Consider the following 25,351-nt stretch of genomic DNA (forward strand, 5'->3'; position numbering starts at 1 on the left):
TAAAAATGTTCGTTCAGCATTTGTTCAGCAATCAGAAATCTTTTTTTATTTGATTAGAACAAATATGGAGGACCAATAACCAACGTGGCTGAACTAAGCCCCATTATCACAGACAAAAATAGAAAATTATAAAACAATTTAGAAGTCACAAGAGATTTGTGTAGTCCAATCCAGAGCATGAACAGATAAACAGTATATTCATTTTGCTATTCGCTTTATAAAATAGGTAGAAAATTTGTAAAATAGGTAGAAATATTTTAGAGGTTCCGGACAGAGAATTATCAAAATAGAGCAGAGCTTCCAGTGCAGTAGAAAGCTGAAAAGAATTCATTTAACAATTAACCCAACAAGACATAATACAGAATTTAACATTATTTAATTAATATTAGTGTACCAGAATAAATTACCCAGCATTGCTCGGCTCAAAATCGAATCCGTGGCAACCATATCTTCCTTGGACTTGGCCGATCTTTATGTGTACAGAACGATCTTTCGAAATGTTCAAAAGTTAAATATGATATAAAAGACTTTTAGTCCAGACTAGACTAGGGTAAGGGGTTCGGATCAATATATAATTGAGTGTAAATTTTAATTTCTTTAAAGTAACAAATACAATTGAGTCTTGATTACAAAGCATTTTTATTCAGAGTACAAAATTTCGAGCATATAAATCGATAAAAAGTTATCTAATTAACACTTCAGACTCCAGGCAACACCAAATTTATGGTGGCCATCGAGTGGTGAAGTGGCATTTATGCCAACGTGGTACATAATGTCAATATTTTCGCTAAGTATCGCCTGGTAGACCAAACCCAAGAAGCCATTTTCGCGCACCCGCATCTTGAGCAGTCCATCATCATGGATCTTGTACTGACCGCCAACCGAAAAATGTCTTCCCTGCTCTCGATAAAGATGCGCCTTTAGGGCAAATGCCCAGCGCTCGCCCACGCGCTGAAATAAGGATCCACGCAGTTCCTTGAAGTTCTCCCTATATGGAGACAGCTTGACAACTTGGACAACTAATCAATTTGGGAAAACAAATCTTACAGTTTGAGGCCATATTCGGTGTTCTCATTCTGATAGCCCACACATAGCACATGCTTCTCGAACTCCATGTCGTTAATGTTGTAGACACTACGATAGGCGAACATGTACTTATCGGCCAGGTGGAGCAGCACATAGCCCATGAATTTGGGCACGTTCCAAACTGGTATGATCACATCTAACTTGACCGGCGAACGCTCGTAGCCGGTATAAAGTTCAACGTTGACACCATCACTAGATGGGAATAAAACAAGTATGCTTGCCAGATCGATATGGATCTTGGTCGCGATCTGGAAACTACTCACTTGTTCTGCGGAATATATGTGGCTCGCAGCATGGCATTCGCCAAGCCACCAGCTGCTTCGGTTCGTAAACCAAGTGTGCTCAATAGGCCATGAGTCTGCCATGTCTGATACAGATTGAATATGCCAAGTTTCTCTCGAATGCCGACGCCACCGGCAACACTCCTGACGTCCGGCCTGGCGGACCCAAAGCTATATAGGCCAAGCTTGTCGCTTATATTAGTGGTGCAATCGATATGCCAGGCACCAAAATCATAGCCGGTTGTTAGGCACTGTTTGGCCCATTTGCCGACATGAAAGAATGTTGGCATTTCGCCCTCGAGCGGCTGCTTTGGTATTACCTCGCCATCACCTGAGGAGCTACGAGGTTCATCGTCTTCAGCATTGCTGCCTTCCCTCTTCTTTTTCTTGAGGGTGAATCTTTTATATACAGACATTGTGATTAAAACTAAGCCGTTAATTTAAATAAAACGTCCAAAGATTGAATTAAAATTTTGCTTGTTAAATTTTTTTTTTTTAGTTTTTCTTCATTTAGGTAAAAAATCTATTTGAAAGTTGATTCATGGTTTGCTGGCAGTAAAGCGAACCCAGACTGTCTGAAACAAAAACGTATAGAAGACCACACCGAAGATAAAAAAAAAACTCAGAAAAGATGTTCGCGGCAGCTGATCGTAATAAAAATGTTGTAATTTTTACAAATGTTAGATCTAGATTTTCGAAATGTTAATGTTGATTTTAATTTAGGAAAATGATTATACCTTAACTAGCTTCATGCCGCTGTTCGATCATCTTACATGCATGCTAAACTCAAAATTGTTTTGAAAACTTTCTTGCAATTCTTCATCTCACATCTCACCTGCCATTTGCTGGCTTACAAAAACTTTGCTCAATTAATTTTTCAACAATTTATGGTAATTCAGAAGGTTTGCCGAATGCGATATCCTCATGAATGTGCATATTGCAACAACTATCTCCAATCTTCTGAACCTTCGTGCATGTTTATATATATATATATATATATGTATATGTATGGATGTGTGTGTATATGTGTATGTATGTATGTTCGTGTACGTACTTGTGTATGTATGTATGTATATTATGTATATGTATGCATAAATGTAGGCATCCGAGCATGTATGAATACATGTTCGCATGCATGTTTGCATATGTACAAAACAAACATGTATATATTTATGTACTTATAAATGTTTATGTATGTATGAATGTATATTACTATGCTTGTGTGTTACTAAGTGTTTAGATGTGTATTTATATATTTGTATGCATGTGTGGACTTATGTATATTTATATCTATAAATGCTTATGTATGTGTATATGCATGCATGCATGTGTGTGCATGTGTGTGCATGTGAGTTTATACATGTTTGTATCCTCGTGTATATATATATATCTTTGTTTGTACGTATTTATGTTTGTGTGCGTGTATGTGTATGTGTATATTTTAATACATGTATGTACATATATGCGTGCATATGCATATAAGAACTTATATATGTTGCATGTATTCTGGCCAACTTTACCCCAAGCTGAGCACCACACATTCCTTTCTACGCGATTCTCATGCATTCAAGTAAGTCTCATAGGGTTCGCTTCAAGTAGAGAAGGAGGCGGCTTCAACTATGCTGGAGACGACGATAGTTCCAGTAATTAAGGAGGAGGTGGCTTAAGTAATGGAGAAGGAGCCAGCCTTTATATTGGAGGAAACAGGAATGTGAGCAAAGGAGAAGGTGGCTTTAAATTAGAGGAGACGGCGGGGTCCTCAATTACCGGCGGCTAAGGCGAAGCCTTCGAAAGAAAGTGGTACGTATCAAAAACATAACTGTCTTTTTATATTTAAAAAAAGTGGTAGAGCTAATACAATCGTATGTATGCCTGTTATATGTATTTTATAATAATTGATCTACTACGCGATTCTCAGTGCGTTTAAATTTGAGTGAGTAAGAAAACTGTCCGATCGGTTTTGCTTAGATTCATTTGACGAATGTTTTACACTTTTCGCAAAATCAATTCCTCATTGGTGAAAATGGCGGTCAGGGTATTGCTGGGCGAAGTCTGGCGTTCAAATTCATTTTCAAAGATCTTTATGAAAAAATAATTTAATGCGGATTTCATCCGCCTCCGATTGGCTTCATTCATTAACGGGTTCTTTATTAAACGGGTGATTTAAATTGTTTAGGAGTGCAAAATAGCGGGCCAAAACATCAGAAATTACCAGGGAAACCGGAATTTTGCAATGTTTTCGGTATTGATATAACTTAGAAAATCGATTGTTAAAAGAATAATTTTTATAGAATAATTGTTCAATCAACCTGAAAATAATGCAATCCGACTGATTCCAGAAGTCGTTCGTTTTGCAGAATTTTAAAGTATCTTTGTCTTGATTTAATTGCCGCAGATACTAAAACAGGACATAAATTTAAAACTGTAAATTGGTAACAGAAATAAAATAGTGGCGATAGGGACAACTGTTAACACTCCAAGGAAAGGCCAACGCCAAACTTGTGATTTCCTTCGGTGATATTTTTACAATCGAGAACTGTTGATATTGACATGGTGATGCCTTCGCGTAGCTTCTGCTGGTATCCCAGGCCCAGTTCAGCGTTGTTGTTTATTTTGGCACGGATCAGGGCGTCACCTGCCAAATGATAGATCATTCCCACACCTATGTTCAATTCACTTTCTGTCGGTTCCTGGCCCTCCTCGGCTGCTGCTTCTGCAGCTGCTTTGCCAATCTCAACAGCGGCATCTATTTGCTCGTTAGCCTTGTGGAATAGTGAGAGTAGCCAGCCCTCAGCATTTATTCTTCAAAGTGTACAGATTAGACGCATAATCGAATAGTTTCATATACACTTACAGTTCTGCGTGCAGCGTTGTCGATTCATTGGTCCAGCCAAGCGCAACCTTCCAGGATACATTGCCGCCGTTTATATCGCAGTCAACGGCAGCTCCGCCCAAAAACTCTTTATGGCCTAGCACTAACGACAGACCCACTAATGGATCAGACTTAATATCTATTTTGCCCAAAATGTTATAGCTCTCCTGGGCATAACGAGCCATAAATTTGCCTTCCTTGTCGCTGTGTAACAAATACATTTACTAGAATCAGTAAGAGTGAGGGTATATGGCAAAGATACTTACCCCGATGAGGGCTGAAAGCGTCCCTCCAATGCCAGCAATAGTCCCTCGACTAACTTATCCTTTTGCGCAATCTCGCCATAGAGCAGATTGTCCGTGTTCCAGCGTTCCGTAAGCGTTAAGCCATAATCCTCTATATTATATTTGCTCTGCAGGGAGCCCATCACTTTGCTGGCATCTTGACTGGCGAAGCCAGTCGTAAAAAACTCGATGCCGGAGCTGGTCATGGTCTTGCAGTCCAACTGCCATAGACCTGGATGGTAGCCTCGCCTGAATAAGTCGCGGGCTAATTTGCCTAAATCAGTATAAACAGGTGGCGGCGCCATTTTCGGCCAAATAAATAATTTGTAGAGCTGGAGCGAATTATATCGTTTCGGAATTTTATAAATTAACAGCTGTGTTGTATCACCAGAATTTTTTTGAATATGAAAACAATTCAGCTCAGTTTGTAACTTGTCGTAGCCAATAATCTATTGAAATGTGAGGCAACGTATGCTATGCTGACAGCAGCACTCTTTATCCACTTAAATAAATCTCGATTCAATTTGAAAACTCTATGGAAGCCTAGCTTAATTCCATAATCAGATCTAACTTGAAATCCGTTAAAGCTGTTGAAACCAATTAACCGCTGCCTCCTCCTAAATCGTTTGGATCGCGTAGATCGATAGCCAGGCGAGAAAATCCGAGACGTTGCTTCGATGGGCTAGCACGACCGCAGTTCGAAATAAATTTTCTCCTGTTTTGAATTTAAATGCACACCGCAACAGTGTTAATGTATTTATTTGAATAAAAAAAAAAGTTTGCCTTCTATCTGTTGGTCATCTTTACTCACTTTACTTATGTGCAAAAATAATGCAGAGCTTGTTTAACACTTTGTTTTTTTTTTTTTTTCGTTTTGTTTTAATAGGTAAATTATGTATTTCACTGTTTGCCAACAATAAATATGTATTTAGCTATGTACTAAACAAGACTACGTCCAACGATCGGTAGCAAGCTCCGATCCCGGGCCGATTTGTTGGCAAATGCTTGCTAAACATGAAGATTCTTGTGTTATGTGTATTAATTTTTTTTGTGTTTTATTGTTGTTACACTTTTAATTTGTTTCTCTTTTGTTTGTTGTTGTTCTTGCTGTTATTTTGTTGTTAATGTTTGTTGTTGGGTGTTTTTAGTACTGTATGCATATTGCTGGCAGCGCATTCAGCTATTTATCTTGAACTAACTTAGGCTTCCAATTCGAGGCCAACGCCAATCTTGTGGCCACCGGCATTGAAGTTCTTGCCATCGACAAGCGTGGAGAGCGTCAAGGTGATGCCATCACGCAACTTCTGTTGATAGCCCAAGCCAACCTGGCTGGCATTGTTAACCTTGGCGCGCACGCTGGCATCATCGTCCAATTGATATTTGGCGCCAATGGCAAACTTGGTGTTGCTGGTGCCGCTGGCCCACGACAGCTGAACGCCCACATCCAGTTTGTCGGAAGTGCGTTGGAAGATTGAGCCGCTGAACTCCTGGCCATCATTCCTGTAACACAAAGTAAATGTTGATAGCAATATATAAACAATCTAAACGAATTAAATAAAATTGCTGATTGTTTACTTACACGGCTGTGTGGAGGACAAAGTCCTTGGTGGAGTAGCCGAGGGCAAAGTTGTTGGTGGTCAACTTGGACTGTTGTGTATCGAATGCGGTCTGATAACCGGCCAACCAGCCCTGGTAGCCCAGCACGGCAGAGGCATTGATCAAGGGACCCTTCAGGTCAATATTGACATCCGAATCGGCCTTGACATTCTCATGACCGTACGCAACCTTGAACTTGCCGTTCTTGTTGCCCGACTGTGGCGCAAAGTTGCCTTCCAGCGACAGCTTGAGGCCCTCGAGCAACTGATCCTGTACAGCCACCTCAGTGAAGAGAGTGTTGTCTGTGTTCCATTTCTCCGTCAGGGTTAGGCCATAATCCTTGACCTTGTACTTCGTCTCCAAGGAGCCGAATACCTTGCCCGATTCCTGGTTCGAATGGCCGGCTGTGTTGAATTCAATGCCCGACGACGTCTTAGTCTTCAGATCCAGCTTCCACAGGCCAAAGTTGTAGCCTTTGCTGAAGATGTCGCGAGCCTGTTTGCCCAAATCGCTGTATGATGGAGGTGCCATCTGTTAATGGTTAAATAACATTAATAAATAAAATGTACAAATGTCTGCACGCATATATTAATGATCAATTTCATATGTAGAGTCTGCAATTGCGTGAAACTGGAGATTAGATTAGCAGCTCTTATCTTATCACGCACAATTGGGCAACAAACATTTCATAAAAGCAAATATTTGCATGGTAATAAACACCATTAAACAACTATTTGAGTAGCGCGAATTTGAAGAAAATTTAGAAAACAAATTTGCGACTTTCTCTCTTCAGTTGCATTTTTAAAAATAAACGCAAAAGTGAAAGAACTTTACAGATATTTTTTGCTGTACTTTGGCTAAATGTCAATTTCTTTTGCAAAACCAAACAAAAATCAAAAGAAATTGGTTTTCAAGGTGAAAAGTGTATTCACTTGTTAAGTGTGCCCAAATTTGGCAAAGAAACTGCACAACTATCTCTGCTCTCTATCGACGAATGTATGAGTGTCGTGTCTGTGTGAATGGGGGTCAACGCACGTCTTCGGTGATTGGATGAGTAAAATCGAGAGCGTGCGAGGCAACTGCTAGTGATCGTGCAATTGATGACGCACCGTGCGCCACAGTCGATTGAAAAAGATTGCAAGCAATTTCAACAGCCACAAAATTGTGTATGTATAGAAAGTGTATGTAACTGCGGTCTCAGCCTACCTCCTTGCGTCTTAGTTTCTCCCTCAAAACATTATAAGTCCAATACTTCTTGCCGTGATCAGTCATTTTTCAAAAAAAAAATAATTTAAGCAAATAATTCTTATAAAATTCAATTAAACTTAGTCTGTTATCACTTGGCCTACTGTGCAGCATATTTTTGTATCTCTGTTTACACTTTGTTGTTGCTGCCGTTCCGTTAATTACTGTCAGCAAAACGTTCATTGACCACTTGACGTGCACACACACATGCATACATATGCATATATACATATGTACGTAGAGCTAGACAGTACATCGCTGCTTTGGTCTCATCGTTACTTGACGTCACATATGCAAGCATTCGCAAACTACTCACAGGCGTGGCGAAAATAGTGATACATGTGCCAAAACAGCGGCAAAATATGAAAGGCAGGCAAAAGCGAAATCTTTATATTATTGGCGAGTTTGGACAGCGGCCAAACGGCACGGAAATGACCAACAACATAAGCAATACAGACGACGGCGTGTGAAATCATGCGCTTTCCCGGCTAAAAGAACACAAAGAATTTTAGCAAAAACTATGAACGCGGACAAAATACATACATGTTTCGTGATGTAATGGGTCACAAGGATGGAAAGCAGAGAATTTAAAGGTATAGAAGGTTTGCCTTGGTTTGATTTCACTTTGGGTACTCGTATTTCATCAGCACGACCTTGACACAGTAGATAACATAAACAATTTATTCGCCTATGCGGATTGCTTCTGCGTGCCCAGGCTCAGTTTTCATCTAAGATTGGAAGCGTGTGCTGTTACGCAACACTCTCCAGCAAAAACAAGTTTTTATCCGAGCATTAACCCACTGCACCAGCTAAAAGGTGTTACAAAATAGGCGATTTATCGATTTTCCATGATGTCACACTCACCCCTAACTCAAATTAAATAAAATGCATAGTTGCTCCCATTGCTGCTCACATGACCAGCGGCCAAAAAGCAAACAAAACAATAATAAAGCAAACAGCAAAAGTTTAACAAGCCAAAATTGATAAAACTGCTCAGACAGATGCATGTGATAAAGCAGCAAGAAAGAAACCAAAAGGTAGGTTCCGATTTAATCAAAACAAATTTCAGCACAGCGCAGGCAACATGTTACGTAACAGGAAAGTACTCTATTGCCGGCAGCTGCCATCGTGGAAATCGAATGTAAAACTTTATGGCCGCTTGGTGTTTCCATGTGTTTGTCTGCCGGTTGCTTTATTTATTTGAATGGACACAAAATCATTATCAATTAATTGATATTAAGAGAAGTTCGCACAATAGCATAAACACAATGGAAACCCTTTGGGTGTATGTGTGTGTGTGTGTGTATATATGTGTGAGGGCTTCGTGTCTGCTTGCAAAATTTTCATTTCGAGGTTATGAAATCACTTGTAACGAAAAACCGTTTACACATACGGATTTTCATGCATATTTGATCTGTATGAAACCGGGACAGATATTTTTGATGTCTTGGATAAGTTTTACTTACTTTGATGAGTTTAGTTAGATTTTAAAGTAATGCGAAACGCAGGAACAAGACGACCACGACCACACAACGTACACCACAAAATTGATTTGCAACTGAATGTCAGTGTGACCAGCATAAAAAATGGCTAAAATACGATTTCTCTTTGGGCGCGAATATACTGAACCAAGAAGAAAAAACTGGAGCACGATAGACATTACTTGTTGGGTGCTTACCATGAGCCCTTAAAATCAAAATAATAATAATAACAATAGCTACTAATAAAACCTAAGCCACTTTAATATTAAATTATTAAGCTCATATTATTCAATTTAATTATTGTACCGAATTAACGTATACATTAATATGTTTCTGATTTGCATACTATCCGTTTGCGAAAATGCAACATTGTGGGGAAAGCATCGATACTTTTTCATCTATATGGTTTTAGCGCCAAACTGACTGTCCACGATCTTTTAACCGTTAATTGCTAAATAAATTTGAAGACGTTAAATACAGAAATTTATATTAAATCTAACATACAGTTATGATTTGCTTAAAGTAATTACATTATTTAAAGTAAAAATGCATATGCATCGAATCAGTGAGCAGAATGCTTGTGTTGTGTATTATTTATAGCTACACCAGAAGCTCGCTGAAAACGTGAGAGCTCACGTTCTCTGTATTTAGATACGAATCTCAATTGCATTTAATTAAAATCTCGCATTTGGGAGCGGCAGCGGCGACGTCATGTTGAAAGCGCGCTTGGAACACGACCCAGTCTACGGCCGTTGCCTGGCCACATCAGAGGCAGTGGAGAGTGGCGACGTTGTTGTGGAGGAGCTGCCCTTTGCCTATGGCCCCAAGCGAGAGAGTGGAATTGTGTGCCTGGGCTGCTATCGTTTCCTGCAGTTCGGCGAGGACGGCGACTCGCTGGACCGCTGCGAGCTGTGCGACTGGCCAATATGCGGCAGCTGCATGGATGATGCTGATGATCATCGGGGCGAGTGCGAGATCTTTGCCGCGGCACGTGTCACATTTGCCGGCAACGTCGGCGAGGATGGCGTCTGTCCACAATTGGATTGCATAACACCATTGAGGTTAGTTTGTGGGTGCCCACGGGGCAAGTGGTGCGCGGTTCACACAACTCAAAATCGCACAGAAATGTTGACAGTCGCAAATGGCCCAGTTGAACGACGGCCAACGTCTTGGCCAGCTGGCCGACTAATGTACGCAAGTCAGCGGCCGTTCATCTTTGAGGTTTTGCCAAAATGTATACGAATGATGACGAGCTGTGTGCGCATCGTCCTGCTTCATGTCAGTGAGCAATATGACAGCGACGCCGGCGCTCGAAGTCAATCGCACGGCAGTCGAATGTAGCCGCATTTATGGGCGCTTTCTGGTCGCCAACGAGCCAGTGCAGCGCGGCGAGCTGTTGGTGCAGGAGCAACCCCTTGCCATTGGGCCCAAGTGCAATGGATATGTGCTATGCCTCGCCTGCTATCGTCCAGATGTCCAGGAGCGCTGCTCCCTTTGTGGCTGGCCCCTGTGCAGCCTATGTGATGGAAATGCGTCCAACCAACATCTGGAGCTGGAGTGCGCCGTGCTGCAGTTGGCCAAAGCGCGTTTCTATGAGATGCCCGCCGGCAGCCTGCATTGGCCCCAGCTGGACTGCATCATGCCACTGAGGTGCTAGACGCCAGACGCATAAAAATAGAAACACATTACTCAAGAACTGTGCCAATTTTTGGCATGCATACATCAAATATTTATGTGTATGCGAGCGAATGTTAAAGTGACGCTAACATTTTTGCATATGTTAGTGCGTGACGCTAACATGAAGACACAACGTTAATGAATAACAGCTGTTATAAATTGAAAACAACCCACATTAATAATTTATTTATTTGTTCTTTAAAATGCATTTTATACAATTATGTTTATATGAAATCTCTTGAAATCATATAAGATTCATCTTTTCCAATACAACTGCATATCATGCCTTTATCTAAACCTCATCGCCATTTCTCCGCCATAGAGTGTTGCTGGCAAAGGAAGCACAGCCGGAGCGTTGGCTCAACGAGGTGGCGCCCATGGAGCACCATGAGCAGGCCCGCCGCGAGAATGCAGATGTCTGGCATGCGGATCGGGTAAACATAGCCCAATATTTGCGCGGTCCCTGCAAGCTGGCTGAACGTTTCAGCGAGGAGCTCATCATGCAAGTGGTGGGCGTGCTGGAAGTCAATGCTTTCGAGGCACGCACCAGCCAAGGCTATCCGTTGCGCTGCCTGTATCCATACACGGGAATTCTGGCCCACAATTGTGTGCCCAACACGGCGCGAACCATTCATCCCAGCGAGGGCTACAAGTGAGTTGAAATTTACCCAGGGCAACGATTACCAAGATTAATCGCTTTTTATTTTTGTCCAGGATTCGCTTGCGCGCTATGGTTGCTCTGGAAGCAGGCCAACAGCTGCAGCACAGCTATACCTACACCTTGGACGGCACCGCCCAAAGGCAGGCGCATCTGCGTGAGGGCAAATACTTCACATGCAGCTGTGAGCGCTGCCTGGATGCCAGCGAACTGCAGACACACTTCTCCAGCATGAAGTGTGGCCAGTGCACGGAGGGCTGGCTGCTGCCCAAGCACCCGACGGGTAATTGGCCATGTACTGCTTACTCTTATGTTCCATATCAACCAGCCACAATTTAATACAGTTCTTAAATAATTTCGATGTTTTATCCTTATGCATTTTTCGATTGGTTTTTTGCAGCTATGAACAGCAGCTGGAACTGCCGCGCCTGCGACCACAGCACAAGCAGCGAGGAGGTACGGCAAATTGTGGCCGCGCTACAGGCCGAGGTAAATGCTGTACAGGCTCTCGATATGGGTCCAAAGCGCCTGGAGGAATCGGAACGTTTGCTGCGCAAATACAAATCGCTGCTGCATCCATCGCATTACATAGCCACCAGCTTGCGGCAGCTGCTCATCGAGATGTACGGCCGTGTGCAGGGCTATGAGATGGTCCAGCTGACAGATCAGCTGCTGGAGCGTAAGGCGTCGCTGTGCCGCGAGGTGTTACGTGTGCTGAACATTTTTGAGCCGGGCCTGAGTCGCGCACGTGCTATGAATCTCTATGAGCTGCATGTGCCGCTGGTGCTGCTGGCTAAGAGCGGCTTCATAGCCAGCAAACTGAGTGGTGGCGAGCTGCGTGCCCGTCTGGTGGATGCCATTGATCTGCTCAAGGAGTGCGTAGAGATACTGCAGCATGAGGATCAACGGTCACAGGAGGGCATCCTGTGCGGTGTGGCCAAGCAGGCGCTCCAACAGCTCACAATAAGCGTTGAGGGCCTGGGCAGCGAACTGGACTAAGTGGAAACGAAATCAATTTGTACTTATTCATATGTATATCATTAAATTTATTTCAAACTATACACATAGTTGAGGATACGCATATGTATTGGCTTTGTGGCTGCTTGAGACCATCGAGAGAGTTGCCTGTTCAATAGAAACAATTCGCTTAATTCTCAAATTGGATTCCGTGTTTTTTACATAATTGCATATTAAGGCGTTCTTTAGATTAGTTTCAGTTGGTTATGCTGAAATGACACTTGCCAGTATTAAGCCAATCCCAAATTCAGTGGAAAATATAAACGTATAAATGTTGTTGGACGACTGCTTCTTGTGTTACTAATATTATGTAAATAAGCACTTTTTGTACAGGCTAATGTCATTCCAGCATAAATCGAACTGTTATTAAAATATGTTGAACTTGACCGATATAAAATTAAGCGCATAAACAAAAATTACAATAGTTAAAACAACATATTTAGCTTTGTTTACAATCAAACTAATTACGCCTTATATATAATACGAGCTATTACCGCATACACAATTGCCTGGCATTAATGTTTATGTTTTTGGTATATGAATTTGTTTGCTCTTAAATGCTTGAATGTTAGTTTGTTATCTGTTTGTTTGTTTGTTTTTTTTTTTACACACATTTATATATTTATATGTAGCTAATTATCTGATCTACGTATGTTTATGAAAAAACTAGTTTCTTTTAAAAAAATATTGAGTTTCTGTTGAGTATGTTTTGGCTCGCCTGGTGCAATAATTAATTATTAACTAAAGTGTTAATTAATTATTGGAATCTTTGCATATAATACACACAAGCAAAACTGTAGCTTGGAGTCAAGGTGAGAGTTATGGGGATAGCTGGGTGGGAGCTTCAGAACTTTTCAGATAAAAAAGAAATCACACGAAGATATAAATATAAAACAAAAAGAGAAATTGATTTTGTGGGACTGTCACAAATACGAACACGCGCTCGCGTACATAAAATACATTTATAATACATACAAAATAATAGAATTTATCACACGCCTTCTAAACATCGTGACTGAGCAGCGGGGTGTCGTGATAGCGTGCGGCGTGATTTAGACTAGCGCAAGGCAGCAGCCAAAGCGCCGGATGGCCGCGGCCAAACACATCTGCCAACAGTTGATATTTACGTCGATTCGGCCGATAGGCACCCTTCTGTTGTATCGCCTCAACGGCCGTCTCATCGTACAAAATGGCATGTAGCTGATCTACCATAATTGCCGTCACAAACAGTCCAAACAGCGCCGATTCCAGCAGCAGGATGACGGAGTGAATCCTAAGTAAAGGAAGAGTCTATCAATCAACAATTCATCCATCCATTATCATTGTCAAAGCGAGACTAAGAACTTACATGCGTAGCTGCGAATCAATGACATTCTGACTGCATTCCGTGCAGGGCGATACCCAAGAGCCGAGTATCAGCCCGATGGAATAAAGGGAAAGAATACCCACATAGACGAGAAATTGCAGAAAATACTTTTGATTGCGTTCGCCCACACAATTGTTTATCCACGGACAATGATGGTCCATGCGGCGTATGCAGCGCTTGCAAATGCGACAATGATGGGCACGTGGTGGCCTATAGGTTTCGCAACGGGTGCACACAGTCCATTCGCTGCCATGGCCATTGCCGGATATCTGTTTTGTACCGTTGTTCGTGGTATGTAGATCGGAGAAGTCCAAGCGATTTGCGGGCAGCGGCACAATGCCCGGATCTGAGAAAACAGCCTTCAAATGCGACATGCCAAGCAGGAAGACGATCGTGTTAAAGAGCACAACATGGAAGGGCGCCCAGATGCTATAACCAAGATATTAAACGTAGGTGAATTGTCATCACAAAACAAGAATCGTACTCACCTCAGGGGCATGGTTGTCAGTATAATCCAGCGCATGACCACATAATCTGCATAGATAACAGCGCCATAGGTGAAAATCAGGCAGACAATGCCACAGGGATCGCGAATGAAAACCATGTCCAATATCGGCTTTTTATTTTATGTGTGTGTGTGTGTGCCCGTAATTGAATTACAAATCGAAGCTATCTCAGCCCTTGCCCCTTTCCATCTAACGTATCCAGTAACACTAAAGTTGCTACACTGCAGCTCAGCTGCTGGCAGCAACTCTTAACACTTTACACTTGATAATTTTCACTTGTGATGGCTATGTAACGGTCAGTATAATTTAGTATCTCATTTTAATGTTTCCAAAAGTTTCATTCATTTATTTGTTGCTATTTTTCGATTACAAATTTTTCACCCTAAGCCTCATAGTGGGCATACACGATACAGCTGGTTGACAGACATAGTTGATCGGCCCCACACACGTCACAGATTGTTAGTTGTTTCGCCAAGCATAGCTTGTAAGCAAATCAAATAGAAAAAAAAACCAAAAAAGTGTTTGTAGGCTTAACATAAAAATCGCGTCGCTATATATTCTTGCCATTGTTGTCCAAATATACAAAAAAATCGCGACAAACGTGTGAGGTCTGCATGATAGGCCACTTGTACATACGATAGACTGCGAAAGCAATACGATATCAGTAATCGGATGTCAGAGATTGACACTTCACATCGATAGCTGCCAAACATCGATATATTCATTAGTCATTTTTTACACAAAAGCAAAGGAAAAACGGTGCAAGTGATTATTCAGCAATTTTATTGCAGTATTTCGATTTAATTAATGCAAATTACAAAAATTTCGAGTCACATCAAATCGTCAGCCTCGTGTTGGCAGCTGCCTAATTAGGGAAAATACAAGACAATACGGGATACTGTATGTGTGTTGTTGTGACGCACGAAAATCGATTGCGTAGCAGACGAAAACACCACACAAAAGTGCAAGTGCAGTTACAATAACAACGAAAAGCATAAAATTTGGAACACAATTAAACAGAATTACAACAATTACCCAAATAATTAATAGGCAGCTAAGTGCGCTTTTGGTCAAAGAGATGGGCATATTTGGGCAATCGTCGCCGTTTGACGCCGATGTGGGTAAGTCTCTGTCCATTTCCCCGGCCCTCAACTTATACCCCCCCCTGCCATGGCCCAACAATGACAAGTCCAATTGGTCGTAGTATTGCCCGCTTGTAATTAGCAGCTGCTGCTATTTTGCTTTATCTTATCTGTTTGCCTTCGTACCACCCCCTGTCATCTCGTTAAGCGCTCAGCAGACACAAAGAAAACTGAATTCCAAACCGAGTCACATGCGTTGCTCTGCTGGGAGGCTGCGCAGCTGCTGCGTCTGTTCATTGAACTTCCTTGGAGTTTTGTCTGCAGTCGCTGACCTTGAAGTCAGCGACACCACCCCCACCGTCGGACACCCCTTGTAATTCAGAAATGTTGTGCATCCTAATTCCCTTCACGGGGGGGTCTGTTAATAGAGTTATTCCAGATACATATATGTACGTCTCTGAAATCTCACAAGTGCAAACTCTTAAAATTATTTTAATTAAACCAATCCAAGCTTAAAGTTCAACCCGTTTTGCGAAATGAATAGCTGCCTGATAAACTAGTAAAGCGTATACATTATTCGTTGTTGGGTTTTCTTTTTTGCTGCTCATTTTAATGCGATTTGCTGCATATTCTATTGATTTTGCTTTGCTTCTTTGCCACGCTTATCAGACTGAGTCAGCATGCTGATTCTTTCCCTGCCAATGATAAGCAAATAGAACCGTATTCCAACAGAAGTCGTTGCTCTATTTGTTGTTGTTTTTAGTAGTTGAAAGCGTGGACAGAGCATTGTCATACAACTTATGAATGTTTGCGATCGATCCACAGAAAAGGCCACGAGCGAGACGAACACGAATGATAACTGGTCATTTATAATGGATGTATGCGACAAGGTGACAACCAATCCTCGTCTAGCCAAAGACTGCCTCAAGGCGGTGATGCGGCGCATGGGCCATGCCGATCCCCATGTCGTAATGCAGGCTATTACACTGCTGGATGCGTGCGCGAACAACTGTGGCAAGCCGTTCCACCTGGAGGTGGCGTCGCGTGACTTTGAGACCGAGTTTAGGCGCCTGCTGACCAAGGCACAGCCGAAAGTCTCATTGGTAAATGGCAAGCAAGCAAGCTGGAGATTCAAAATTAAATCGATTTTGTTTTGCAGAAAATGCGTCAAGTGCTGAAGAACTGGGCCGAGAATGATTTCAAGAATGATCCTGAACTGAATTTGATACCTTCGCTGTACGCCAAACTGCGCAGCGAGGGCTACGACTTTAGCAATCTGAACGATAAAAGCAGCGCCAAGTCAGCCGCAGCGAAAGCGGCAGCCGCTACCTTGGCCAAGGATCCAAATGTGGTCAGCAGCCAGCAGGAGGAGGATGATATAGCCAAAGCCATAGAGCTGTCGCTCAAAGAGAACAAAAGCAGCCCCAAGCAGCAGCAACAAAGTGCTGCGGCAGGTGCTTCAACAACCAGCAGTGCCTATCCCTCGTTATATCCCTCGTTTGGTGGCAGCTCTGCACCCACACCAAGCAATGGAAATGGAAATCCCAGCGGCAGCAGCGGCGCCGCCGCTTCATCTCGCACTGTGCGCGCTCTGTACGACTTTGAGGCAGCCGAGGAGAATGAGCTGACCTTCTTTTCTGGAGAAATCATACACGTGCTGGATGACAGCGATGCCAATTGGTGGAAGGGCTACAATGAGCGCGGCGAGGGTCTCTTTCCCTCCAACTTTGTCACTGCCGATTTGTCTGTAGATCCCGAACGCTTGGACATCAATCAGCAGCACAAAAACAATGCCCAGAAACAGGCAGCCGTCGATGAGGAGGAGGCGTTGCTGCAACAAAAGACTGAAGCGGCTGCCGCACAGCCCGTGGAAATTGATGAGGCCAAAATTGATCGTTTGCTGCATCTATTGCATGAGGCCAATCCCGAGGATCCCTCGCAGGATAGCGACGAAATGTTGCGCTTGGAGCAGCAGGTTCATCAAATGGGACCGCTCATTGATGCCGAACTGGAGCGTGTCGATCGCAAGCATGCACAGCTAACACAGCTCTCCAGTGATCTAGTGGATGCCATTAATCTATATCATACGCTCATGCGTGATGATCGTGCAGCTGCTGCACAGTTTGGCGGCGTCGCTGCATATATGCCTGGGAGCTTTCCGGGTGCTGCGCTCTACGGCGCACCTGGTTATCCTAGTGCTGCTGGCTTCCCGCCAGGCCAAACCTATCCGGGCATGCACTCAATGCCGTATACACCGCCACAGCCTAATAATGCAGCTCCACCCACGACAACTACAGCTTATCCGGGACAAGTGCCCATGCCATACCAAAACGGGCATGCGCCGCAGTTAAATTGTAAAAAAATTCCGTTAATTATCATTGAATCATTTGCTAATGCATTAACGATCTCTTGCAGCTTTGCCGCCTCACATGTCCCAGTCGCCTGCAGTTGGTGTGGCTCCGCAGTCACATCCAAGCCACCCCCAACCCATCTACAATGCCCAGCCCACACCAGTCACCACTCAGCAGCAGCAGCATCAACCAACGCCTTCTAATTATCACATGCCAATGCCTGTTGAGCAGCAGCAGCAGCAGCAGCAGCAGATGCCGCCCTCGACGCTTCCGCCGCAATTTACCGCCGCACCACCAGCTGCCACACAAATTCAGCAGCATCAACCACAGCCACATGCCTACATGTCGCCACAGCATCAACAGCAACATCCACAGCAGCAACAGACGGCGCCGCCGCAGACCTATTTGCCGGCGGGCGCTACAGCGCAGCCGCCACAGTTCTTTGGACCAAACGGAGCTCCACCAGTTACACAGAGCTACATGGCGCCACAGCAACAGCAACAAGCACCACATCCCCAGCAGCCACCAACACAACAGCAGCAGCAACAACACAATCACAACGATCATTTTAGTCAGCTACATCAGCAAATGGCCGCCATGTCGATGGCGCATCTTGGTGGCATGCCACCAGCCACAGCAGCAGCGGCGCCAGCATATCATATGCAAAACGATGCCGTCAAGAATAACATTCCTATCTATCAGCAGCAGCGGTAAAACCGTTAACTAATAATCCCGCTGTAGTTTCCTTTACTTTGTTTTTGATTAATTTGCCAATTCTATTCTAATATAAACCCCATTGCAAACTTGTTTCAACTGGAATATTTATTTTTACTTTGATACATCAGAATTTATCTATTAACTTCCAGCTTTTATGCTAAAGTTGAATATTTGTTTATCATGTTTATTTTTGTTATTCGATAAGCTTTGTTTGTAATCTCTAAGAAAATGTCGGGCAAATGTTTGCATTAGCGCCAAAAACTAAGTTTTTAAATAAGTGAAAGGAAATCTATTTATATACCATATACCCTATAAATATTATATTAAAATATATTATGTATAACTCTATATTGAGCGTTGAGCGAAGAACACAGTTTGACGGAAGATCAATCAGAATTCACTATCACTTTTATGTATTATGTTTATTTTACTATTATAATTATGCGATGATAAAAATAACAAGCGGAAACGAATCACATTTATTATGCTGCAAACATTAAAAAGTTGATCAGCCGCAAATGCTGATTAAACAATATAATATATAAAAAGTAATCATAATATAATTATAAACAATTTGTTGTTTTAAATGCCTACGGCTCAGCGCGTGCGTAGTTTTATATAGCGCCTAATGTAATACTCCTCATCGATCTTGTCCAGCATTAGCAGACGCAACTGGAGCATCTCCCTGCGATGCTGAGACTCCACTGCGCTTAGATTGGGCGCATTAAGCCAGGCTTGCACCTCCGTATATAAGTCAATATATTTGCGTCGAGTTTGTATGGCATATGCAGGTACTTCGTTCATGTTGTTTATTGACTGCGAGTCGTTTACGAACTGTTCGAACACCTGTTCATTTTGTTTAAAAATCCACTTAACTAACTTTGCTACAAATTTGGCGTCTTGAAGTTTTATCGCAGAAAAAGTTTATTGTAATAGTTGACCACCTGTCAAACGTAACTTTCCAATGTAATTGAGTATAGTATTTATTAAAAATTAACATCACAGAAAGCTCTCGTTAAGCGCTGATCCGTAGATTTCCATGAAATACAAAAACAAAAGTTGGTCTTCAACTTTGACATTTTGATAGTTATGTTAAATGATTGCAATACGCTTTCTACACTTGGTGACGTGTCAAGACCTTTCTTTATTTGTTTGATTTTTCCTTCACCATAAACAAAATAACGAAGCTGCCATCGTAAAAAGTGCGCTCGCATTTTATGTCTTCGTCAATGTAACCACTGCGTATACGTTATGCATGGGCTTGCGGTATTGTGCTCTTGCTCTTTAGTTCTCGTTGTAAAGCCGTGCAAATGCATTCAAGAAAATATTCATGCTGCTCAGTTATTTAATTGGACTGTGCTCCACAGTTTTTAAATTGACATTGTTAAAACTTTAAACGCAATAAACAAATATGTGTCACATTACAAGTGTAGTTAAAAATAAATAATAATAATAATAATTATAAAAGTTTTGCTCAAATAAGAAAAATAACTAAATCAAAAGTTAACATTAACGCAAACATTGTTTGCGTTTGATATAATATATAATGATCTGTTTCTTTGTTTGGCATTTGCAAAATTAACGTATTCCATATCTCTTTTAACGATGTATCGTTTTGTATCATTGTATCGATAGTTTTACTAGTCGTTCCTTTGTGTTGCGTGTGACGTCACAGTACAATATTCAAGGTTTCTGCCGCTGTTGCTGCGTAATCTTCCAAGTGCCATTGCTCTTGTGTGGCACCTGAGGAATCAGCTGTTTGCATGTAAACAACATTCATTGACTTCTTGGTGGTTGTTGCGCAGAATTGTTAATCAGACCAGATTGGCAAGATTGCTATCACGTAATCGAACACAAAATGTGCACGCTTCACATCGAGGAGGAGACACATTTGGCTGCCATGGCCAGCAGCATCAGCCGAACGCGAACGCCTAGCCCAATGCAGCTGCTAAGGGCAAACGATGGAGAGCTTACATTATTTGACATTAGTTGGGACGATGTGCTCATACCAAAAATGTGCACCTACCTGTCAGTCAAGGACCTCTTCAATTTGCGAAGCTGTTCGCGCACAGCATTGCGCCTGGCGGAGGCAGCTTTGGAAAAACATCAGGAGCTGCATTTGTCGGGCAACAATACACACAATATTGAGCTGGGTTTTAAGGTCCTGGCGCGTTGCTGTCGTCGCTTGGAACAACTGCATTTGGCCAGGTGCAAATGGCTAACAGATGAGCTGCTTCTGCCGCTGCTGGAGAACAACAAACAGCGACTATCCGCCGTCAATCTGAACGAATGCGTCAACATAACGGCACTGTCGCTGCAACCCATCATTGTGCAGTGCAAGGAGCTGCGCATTTTAAAGCTCTCCAAATGCCAGTGGCTAACCACAGGTGCTGTCGATGCTCTGACGCTGCACCAAAGCAAACTGGTGGAATTTGATATCTCATATTGCGGCGCCATTGGCGAACGCTGTCTGATTATCTTCTTTCGCAAGCTCAACAAACTGACCGTCCTGTCGCTGGCCAACACGCCCAGCGTTACGGATCAGGTGCTCATACAGATTGGCAACTTCTGTCGCGAGCTGGAGCACATTAATCTGATTGGCTGTGCCGCCATCTCCGATTATGGTGTCCAGTAAGTACGGTTATTCGATTAGATATGTATTAGTGCATGCGTGTGTGTGTGTGTGTTTGTCAGTGTTGCCAATTCAGCAGTTTTCTAGCTATGTGTGACGATTTTCAGCTGGACATAATTGGCATTTTGCACTGCATTAGCTATTTTAATTAGCTATTCAAATTTATTCAAATATTGAAGAACAGTATTTGCTTTATGGCATAATATTTTGAAATCTCTCGGCTGTTGTGAACGGCATTTGGCAACTATTTTCTATAAGCAGTTGGCAACACTGGTTTTTGTGTGTGGCGTCCCTTGGCCGCGACTCGACTGCACACAATACTCTGCCTTTGCATCTCTTTCAGCGCACTCAGCGTGCACTGCAAACGTTTGCAATCGCTCCGAATCCAACGCTGCCATCGTATCACGGAGCGCTCGTTGGCGCCTTTGCGTCAGCGGGTGCACATTGATCGACCACGTCCACGCCAGGATGCCCATAATGCCTACAACTTAAACGATTTCTATCCCAGTGACTTTCTTGTTTACTAGTTCCACATCACTTTCTCTCTCTCTCTCTCTCCTGTTAACTACAGTGCCCTGACCAAGAGCTGCCCACTGCTGCAGTCCCTGATGGTGCAACGTTGTCCATTGGTCACTGAGCGCGTGCTGGCGCCCCTGCGCGGACGCATGCACATCGATCGGCCGAGCATGGGCTACAATCTGCCCGCACTGCAGCATCGCTTGTACCTGCAGGTATGAAACAACTGAATAACCCATGGGTCTATTGAGGCTATCGTCAGACGAGCGACATCTTTGTAAATATGGACGTAGTTTATTACAATTGTTTAGCTTAAGCTTACAGTTGTTAATATTAATTTAAGCTATACAAGTACAATATAGAAACTAATATATTCTGGCTAAAAGGAAAGAAAGAAAGTTAAAGATGTTGATGCCATAAAAACAAGCTGTTCGTTGTTAAAGGTACAAGAAGTTCGCGTTACCCAGTCAATCTACTTATACACGTTAGGATCCAGCTAATGTTTTCAACTTTTTACTTAAATACCAGATTTCAACAAATAATGTTTAAAAAGCGTTTGCAAAAAATTGCCAGCAATAAGCGTACAAATACAAATTGTGTGCAGTTCCCATCATTGTGCTGATATCAGAGGCGAACTCGAGGTAGTCTTTGTGGCCGCTTCCGCGCTGCTGCCCACGGACAGCTTCAACTGGGTAAGGTCATGGGTAAGGCCGCTGCTGTTGGCTCGCCAGCGTTCGTGCAGTTGATTGAGATGCACATAGGCGGCCATGGAGATGTTTAGGCTGGGCATGACAGCGCTCAAGCCCGGTTCACCGATGAAGGCGAGACCGCATAGGCCCAGGTACGTGTGGAAAGGATCTGGCGTGGACTTTGGCCATTTGGCAAAGCCGCCAATTAGTTCATCCTGTGTGCTCAGTATGTATTCACGATTCTGAGCATAGTCGGTCAGCTCAAAGCCGTTTAAAATGCGCAACGCAGCGCCAATCCAAAAGGAATAACACGTATCCACCGGCTTGTTGGGTCGCCCCTGAAAGCCGTCCATTTGCCGAAAGACAAGCCAACGCTTAATGCGCTCCACCGTCGTCTCGTCCAGGCGATGCAGCTGTCCGCTTAGCTCCAGTGCGGCCAGCGCACAGAATGTGGTGCCGCCGTGCGACTCGCCCTCCAGCTCCTGACTGAAGCCGTAATCGTAGCGTAGACTGCGCATTATAAACTGAAACATGGCCTCCTTGTTCACGCCATCCCAGCAGTCGAGCATGTGGCAAATGGTTGCTGCACAGTACACAAAACGCATATCATTCTCGCTGCCATCGATGGAGGCACTAAAGCTGCCATCCGCATGCTGCACCGCCGCCACGCCCTCCACGATGCTCTGTCGATTCAATCGCGACAGATCATCGCCCAGTGTCACCAGCACTGCAATGCTGGTATATGTCATGGCAAGATGACCCCATTGATACTGCCGCATGCATTCCAGCAGCTCAGCGTCCTCCGTTTGCGGTAACATGGCGCGGCAGCCCTGTAAAAGATAGCCCACAATTAATTGTTATTGCCAATATGTATGTGTGCTCGTAGCGCATACAAAAGTGGTTATACATGTTGCGCTGATAAAAGCACTTGACGTAATAGAAATGTGATAAGGGTTACGTTTCAGTCTGCCCCACTCCCAGCCCATTAGATGCTGTTGGGCCAAAGCATGGCATGTAATGACCATGACCAGTTCCCGGTTTTCATTTTGGCGTGCATGAATCGGTAAATGAATATTCATTTTATATCCTGCACCCATGCAAACTGATTGAGCAGGATTTAGTAAAAAATACTCGTAGAATTCTTAGAATTCTAACTGACGTGCCAGAGCTACAACAACTTAGACACTTGAGCAGCTTACTTGGCAATTGTTGTTATTTAGATCTGTGTAATTTATAACATCAGCATTTGAGATGGGATACGGAGCGCTTGTCGCAGTAGCTGCTGCAGCGCCACGTAAAAAGATAAAGCCAGAGACAGAGACGTTTGTGTTTGTTTGGCATTGCCTGGCTAGTTTGTTTATCTATCGTATCTGACTGACTGACTGACTGACAAGTATTTATGCTCACCATAAAGCCGCCGCGTCGCTTTTCATTTTCGCGTGGCACCACCAGGCCGCCGTAGGTCCAGTCGATGATGTCCTTGCGCAGCTGTGGGGATATCAAGTGCAGCGAGTTGAGCACATCGAGGCCACAGACGGCAAAAAACACAATGGTGCTCCTGTTTTAAAAAATGTACAACAGACAGTATAAGTAATAGTCATATTTAAGTTAACAAACCTTGAACATATCCTTACCTGGTGTTATCATGCGAGGACATGCGCGCAGGCAACAAGTGCAGAAAGCGCAGCAGATTCTTTGCATGCTTGGAGTGCAGCACGGGCTGTAGCTCGGAGGGATCTGTCATATCTACAACATGGTAGGACATTTTATATATTTATTTTGAATTCCCTTTTGCTATTGTTTATCTTTATCGGTGTTTGTACGAGTGTGTTGGTTATGACTAAGCGTCGTCGTCTCTTCATTAAGAGTTGGTGTCCGCGCAACGGTGCGCTTGATAATGACTGTGCACTGGCACGTGTATGCATTTAAATAGCCTAGCATTTACCTTATTTTTATTATAAGCCGGTTTTTTGCATCGCTCTCAGGTAAATATCACAAGAAAAATTCCAGTACCGATGCTTCTTTGCGTGCTTTATGGATGCGGTATATCGATAACTTTTCTGAATAATTAAATGATGCAACGATAGTTTCTTATAAACCACACCCATCTCCAATGTCGCCGAGTCGCTGTGAATGTCAATAGCCAAACATATGTTTTGAGCCGCATTGCATTAGTTATTTTTCTCTGCAAATAAATTGCTATTTTAAATAAAAGAAACATGCGTATAACACAATATTTAGCTAGTAAATTAAAAAACTTTTCAAATCTGCCCAAGGAATATATTGAGCGCAGCAAAAAGCAGGTAAGTAAAATGTTTTATGTTGAATCAACATCTCGCAGCTCACGTAACAGTTGACGCTTCGGCGTGGAGTACCTGTCTCAATTTCCGTATTAATGTGTAAATCTTCTCAGGTATATTGGCAAACGCCACGCGAAAAGAATTATCTACCACGTACCGTTGAGCGCAAGCGTTTTCGCTATACCACAAACCGGTCATGGACAGGCCAGTTCCGGCAACAGAATATGCCGGGCACGATGAGACGAAAAGTGTTTCTGGAGCCAGTTGGTAAGTGGACTGGTGTCTTGTGATATATTCATAATATTCATAAACTCGTGTCGGTGTGTGTGTGCAGAGGATTGGAGCTTCTTCCGCGGCGATCGCATTGAAGTGCTTGTCGGCAAGGATAAGGGTAAGCAGGGCATTGTCACTCAGGTAATACCCGAACGGAATTGGGTTATTGTGGAGGGCATCAATTGGCATTATAGGCGCGTGGGAGCTGAAAAGGAATTCCCGGGCATCATCATAAAGTCAGAGTCGCCTCTTAATGTTACCAAAGACATACGCCTAGTGGACCCATCCGATCTGCAGGGCACCGAATTTGAGTGGCGCTTCACGGAGGAGGGTGAAAAGGTGCGCGTATCGTTGCGTTCGGGCCGCATCATACCCATTCCGGAGACAAATAACCAAACGCATGACTACAAAACGCCCAAAGCCTACATTGAGCGCGAAAAGGATACACCGGCTGCCGTTGTGAGCGAGATTACTTTTCAGCCAAAGTTGTCCACGTTCGAAATGGATATCATGGAGGAAATGGGCATAAAGGAGGAACGCACGCCGGCCAAGAGCTACTGGTATTAGACATACCTGGTTGGTTCAATAAAGTGTACAATAATGTGAAATGTGTGCATTTAATTTTCTGTTAATTTAACATTCGAAAATTCTGTTATTGGCAGCGCAATTAACTCTGTTGCCTTGGAATCGTCTACCTTTGGCGCGATAATTCAAAAAATGTT

The 25,351-nt window shown here is 43.1% G+C and overlaps 9 protein-coding genes across 15 annotated transcripts; 4 read left to right on the forward strand and 5 right to left on the reverse strand.

Annotated features, from left to right (window-relative positions):
• Positions 1-622: 622 nt before the first annotated feature.
• LOC6628770 (voltage-dependent anion-selective channel) lies at positions 623-1,883 on the reverse strand. Its single transcript, XM_002052563.4, has 3 exons — positions 1,350-1,883; positions 1,048-1,278; positions 623-988 (listed from the first exon to the last, which is right to left on the reverse strand). Exons 1-3 carry the CDS (start codon positions 1,781-1,783, stop codon positions 691-693), a joined length of 963 nt encoding a protein of 320 aa, XP_002052599.1. The 5' UTR covers positions 1,784-1,883; the 3' UTR covers positions 623-690.
• Positions 1,884-3,716: 1,833 nt separating this feature from the next.
• On the reverse strand, positions 3,717-4,948 carry Porin2. The gene is made up of 3 exons (XM_032438372.2): positions 4,506-4,948; positions 4,222-4,443; positions 3,717-4,169 (listed from the first exon to the last, which is right to left on the reverse strand). Exons 1-3 carry the CDS (start codon positions 4,826-4,828, stop codon positions 3,836-3,838), a joined length of 879 nt encoding a protein of 292 aa, XP_032294263.1. The 5' UTR covers positions 4,829-4,948; the 3' UTR covers positions 3,717-3,835.
• A 386-nt stretch (positions 4,949-5,334) lies between these two features.
• porin lies at positions 5,335-8,937 on the reverse strand. The gene is made up of 3 exons (XM_015173012.3): positions 8,831-8,937; positions 6,103-6,650; positions 5,335-6,023 (listed from the first exon to the last, which is right to left on the reverse strand). The coding sequence occupies exons 2-3, from the start codon at positions 6,648-6,650 to the stop codon at positions 5,723-5,725; spliced, it is 849 nt and encodes a 282-aa protein (XP_015028498.1). The 5' UTR covers positions 8,831-8,937; the 3' UTR covers positions 5,335-5,722.
• SmydA-3 (SET and MYND domain containing, arthropod-specific, member 3) lies at positions 8,250-12,241 on the forward strand. Of its 4 annotated transcripts, XM_032438371.2 has the most exons (5): positions 8,250-8,401; positions 9,446-9,906; positions 10,845-11,174; positions 11,237-11,475; positions 11,581-12,241. In XM_032438371.2, exons 2-5 carry the CDS (start codon positions 9,557-9,559, stop codon positions 12,177-12,179), a joined length of 1,518 nt encoding a protein of 505 aa, XP_032294262.1. In that variant the 5' UTR covers positions 8,250-8,401; positions 9,446-9,556; the 3' UTR covers positions 12,180-12,241. The 4 variants fall into 4 exon arrangements, with proteins under 4 accessions (XP_032294262.1, XP_015028637.1, XP_032294260.1 ...); XM_015173151.3 differs by lacking the exon at positions 8,250-8,401 and having other exon boundaries at positions 9,427-9,906; positions 11,237-11,463; XM_032438369.2 differs by lacking the exons at positions 8,250-8,401; positions 9,446-9,906 and adding an exon at positions 9,964-10,495.
• Positions 12,196-14,617, reverse strand: Dnz1 (DNZDHHC/NEW1 zinc finger protein 11). Of its 2 annotated transcripts, XM_032438373.2 has the most exons (4): positions 14,052-14,532; positions 13,546-13,992; positions 13,197-13,470; positions 12,196-12,305 (listed from the first exon to the last, which is right to left on the reverse strand). In XM_032438373.2, exons 1-3 carry the CDS (start codon positions 14,165-14,167, stop codon positions 13,200-13,202), a joined length of 834 nt encoding a protein of 277 aa, XP_032294264.1. In that variant the 5' UTR covers positions 14,168-14,532; the 3' UTR covers positions 12,196-12,305; positions 13,197-13,199. The 2 variants fall into 2 exon arrangements, with proteins under 2 accessions (XP_032294264.1, XP_070065378.1); XM_070209277.1 differs by lacking the exon at positions 12,196-12,305 and having other exon boundaries at positions 13,276-13,487; positions 14,052-14,617.
• Positions 14,618-14,770: 153 nt separating this feature from the next.
• Positions 14,771-18,609, forward strand: Stam (signal transducing adaptor molecule). Its single transcript, XM_002052557.4, has 4 exons — positions 14,771-15,190; positions 15,977-16,254; positions 16,311-17,505; positions 17,567-18,609. The coding sequence occupies exons 1-4, from the start codon at positions 15,148-15,150 to the stop codon at positions 18,214-18,216; spliced, it is 2,166 nt and encodes a 721-aa protein (XP_002052593.1). The 5' UTR covers positions 14,771-15,147; the 3' UTR covers positions 18,217-18,609.
• Positions 18,610-19,704: 1,095 nt separating this feature from the next.
• Positions 19,705-22,886, forward strand: jet (F-box and leucine rich repeat protein jetlag). 2 transcript variants are annotated; one of them, XM_002052555.4, is made up of 2 exons: positions 19,705-20,850; positions 21,195-21,564. In XM_002052555.4, exons 1-2 carry the CDS (start codon positions 20,078-20,080, stop codon positions 21,376-21,378), a joined length of 957 nt encoding a protein of 318 aa, XP_002052591.2. In that variant the 5' UTR covers positions 19,705-20,077; the 3' UTR covers positions 21,379-21,564. The 2 variants fall into 2 exon arrangements, with proteins under 2 accessions (XP_002052591.2, XP_015028638.1); XM_015173152.3 differs by having other exon boundaries at positions 19,715-20,850; positions 21,423-22,886.
• On the reverse strand, positions 21,640-24,128 carry betaggt-I (geranylgeranyl transferase type-1 subunit beta). Of its 2 annotated transcripts, XM_015173011.3 has the most exons (4): positions 24,002-24,128; positions 23,691-23,802; positions 23,464-23,614; positions 21,640-22,886 (listed from the first exon to the last, which is right to left on the reverse strand). In XM_015173011.3, exons 2-4 carry the CDS (start codon positions 23,798-23,800, stop codon positions 21,978-21,980), a joined length of 1,170 nt encoding a protein of 389 aa, XP_015028497.1. In that variant the 5' UTR covers positions 23,801-23,802; positions 24,002-24,128; the 3' UTR covers positions 21,640-21,977. The 2 variants fall into 2 exon arrangements, with proteins under 2 accessions (XP_015028497.1, XP_002052590.1); XM_002052554.4 differs by lacking the exon at positions 24,002-24,128 and having other exon boundaries at positions 23,691-23,951.
• A 61-nt stretch (positions 24,129-24,189) lies between these two features.
• On the forward strand, positions 24,190-25,237 carry mRpL24 (mitochondrial ribosomal protein L24). Its single transcript, XM_002052553.4, has 3 exons — positions 24,190-24,359; positions 24,470-24,623; positions 24,691-25,237. The coding sequence occupies exons 1-3, from the start codon at positions 24,276-24,278 to the stop codon at positions 25,194-25,196; spliced, it is 744 nt and encodes a 247-aa protein (XP_002052589.1). The 5' UTR covers positions 24,190-24,275; the 3' UTR covers positions 25,197-25,237.
• Positions 25,238-25,351: the final 114 nt, after the last annotated feature.

This window comes from Drosophila virilis, chromosome 4, assembly GCF_030788295.1.
Source record: "Drosophila virilis strain 15010-1051.87 chromosome 4, Dvir_AGI_RSII-ME, whole genome shotgun sequence".
Lineage (NCBI taxonomy): Eukaryota > Metazoa > Arthropoda > Insecta > Diptera > Drosophilidae > Drosophila > Drosophila virilis.